Raw genomic sequence first — 2,459 nt, forward strand, 5'->3', positions numbered from 1 at the left:
AAAATAAGAAATCAGGAAGGGGGCAAACACTTTTTCACACAACTGTAGATAGATAGATCGATAGATAGATAGATATTCGATCCAAAATATAGATTTTGAGCAAAGTGTAATTAAAAACTAATAAAACAAGATGTAGTACATTTTTGGTTTTACATGAGTTTGAGTTTTCTAAGGCAAACTTTTCCAAATTCATGCCATAATTGTTTGATGGAATAAATGGTGAAAGATTTCCATATGTGCAACTGGCGGGCGTTCACATCGATGCAGAGTTGGTCATGCGAGTATTAAAAATACTGTGCATTGACAATATACATTAGAACCATTTCATTTGGGTGTATTGACATTGAAGTATGGACTTTGGCTGACATCGGGTGTCCGTATGTTCTGGGATATGGATATAAAAAGGACCTCTCAGAAAAACCCTAGTTTTATATTCGTAATGAAGACATGAAAGTTGACATGAACGCTGTTTGGACTCCCCCAATATAATATAATAAAAAATAATCAATATTGTTAAACATTTATTTTACTCATATCAGTATTGCCCAGCACCACTGCACATGCAAATATTTGTGAGCCATATAATTCCAAACTTCACAAGCTACCGAGCAGTATGTAAAGTAACTAAATTACCTCCACATTTACCAGCTGCTACATTAAAAAAAAGTTAATAATTATACTCAAATACTACATTACTCTGAAATGGGTAATTTGGTATTATGGCCATTTTTACTATAAGTATATTTGGATGTTAATACTTTTGTACATTTACTTGAATAACATTTTGAATGCAAGACTTATAACAAAGTATTTCTACACTGTGGTGTAACTACTTTCTGTGGAGGATCTGAGTACTTCTTCCCACCTCTGTTTAATGACACTAATAACTGCACAGTGTGGAGTCAAAGAGGTGAAAGAGCAATAATACAGTAAAAAAAACTAAAAGTAGGTGTAACAGACTTAAAAAAGTACTTTATTATTTCCTATTTTCGATTTGTAATATTTGAATTTTGTTTGTCATTTAACGATTATGTTGAGTATGTGTGAATTTTTATTTTAATGAGCTATTTTTATTTAGCGTTTTATTTTGTTAATGCTTCCTGCGGAAGCGGCGTCTCACCTCTTCTGTACCTCCTGAGCTCCCGTAGTCCAGACTTCCCCTCACAATGGTGTTTCGTACTGTTGAGGGCAAGTTGTGTGGAAGAATGTTGTTGCACTGTTTTGTTGTTTTCTTCGGGAATGGAACTGTTTACGCTACGTAATTTAGTAACTGCTAAGGCGATGACATTATCAAGCTGTTAAGTGCCTTTTTGACTGTTGAAAATATAAGAGCGGATGTACAGAGAGAGTGAGACCAGGAAGCAACTAATGTGTGTAATGTTGTCTTCTGCAGCGAATAAATGCTGGAAAACTACCCTCTGAGTCGTCTCCTTCAATGCCCATTCCAAGTCTGTTACATATGCACAACCATATATAGGGTTAACTGTCATATATTTACATTAGATGTGGCGATTTTAACAAAGCATGTCAATATCCATGCGGTGGTAAAGATGCAAAAAAACCTGATCCTGCGCATGCGCAGTAGTACGGGCAAGTGTTTACCGAACCGATGGCTACATTTAAAGTTTACGCTACTTTCCTTAATACTGTCTTTATAAGGAATGTAGTTCCCTTCGTATAAAGAAGGCAGTACCGCAGACGTTACCGCGAGATAACCAGAACACCAAATAAAATGGCAAATATGCGTTTTGGTTTGTTACATAGAAGTTACACCATTCTTTCTAAAGAAGCTAACGTACAAAAGCTAGCTTACCGGAGACTTTCATGGTGTCGGTCCGGCCGGGAAGTGCCGTCTCTGAAGTCGGCATCTGGGCTTTGGAGCCCATCTCTCCCATGCTACGGTTGACAAAATGACGCCAAACTAGACGGAGCCTGGAGGAGGATACCATTGACCCGGCAGCAGCACGGACACTCCCCTGCTTCACACAGTTAGATAAGCTACACAACAGCGATCTTGCCTAAGGCTTATGTAACGGCAAGGGGCTCATGTGTTACTCAACAATGACCATACAAAAAACGGCAAGCCTAAATGTATCATATTCGCACTTAAAATAGGATGTAAACGTTTGTCTCTCAAGACCAAGTCAGATTTGTTACCCCACAAGCACGGACTATAAACAGTAATTATTTGATGAAATTCTTAACTTCTTGCTTTTTTTCTTCTTGTTTTAACTATCTAATTACAACACGTGTGCGCCGAATTCACCAGACGACTTAGTCATTTGATCAGTTAGTTGATGCTGCACATTGGTTATGTGTAGCGTTTCCAATCAGTAGAAGAACACTAAATTGGTAGAATTATGAATGGAGTTCAGCATTGTTGCAAATCACTCATAGAATGTGCTGCAAAAATAATATCATAGACATTTTCCAACGGTATTACAGAAAACACAGGCTTG

The 2,459-nt window shown here is 37.5% G+C and overlaps 1 protein-coding gene across 1 annotated transcript in view; it reads right to left on the reverse strand.

The window, feature by feature from the left end:
* The window catches only part of msraa (methionine sulfoxide reductase Aa), a 44,672-nt gene extending 42,554 nt beyond the window's left edge, over positions 1-2,118 (reverse strand). Inside the window, exon 1 of the mRNA XM_031861669.1 lies at positions 1,814-2,118. Coding sequence (XP_031717529.1) covers positions 1,814-1,949 — 136 coding nt within the window. The 5' untranslated portion in view covers positions 1,950-2,118. The remainder of the gene's footprint in view (positions 1-1,813) is intronic.
* Positions 2,119-2,459: the final 341 nt, after the last annotated feature.

The sequence above is a fragment of the Anarrhichthys ocellatus genome, unplaced genomic scaffold (assembly GCF_004355925.1).
Source record: "Anarrhichthys ocellatus isolate YVR2014 unplaced genomic scaffold, GSC_Weel_1.0 scaffold25, whole genome shotgun sequence".
NCBI lineage: Eukaryota > Metazoa > Chordata > Actinopteri > Perciformes > Anarhichadidae > Anarrhichthys > Anarrhichthys ocellatus.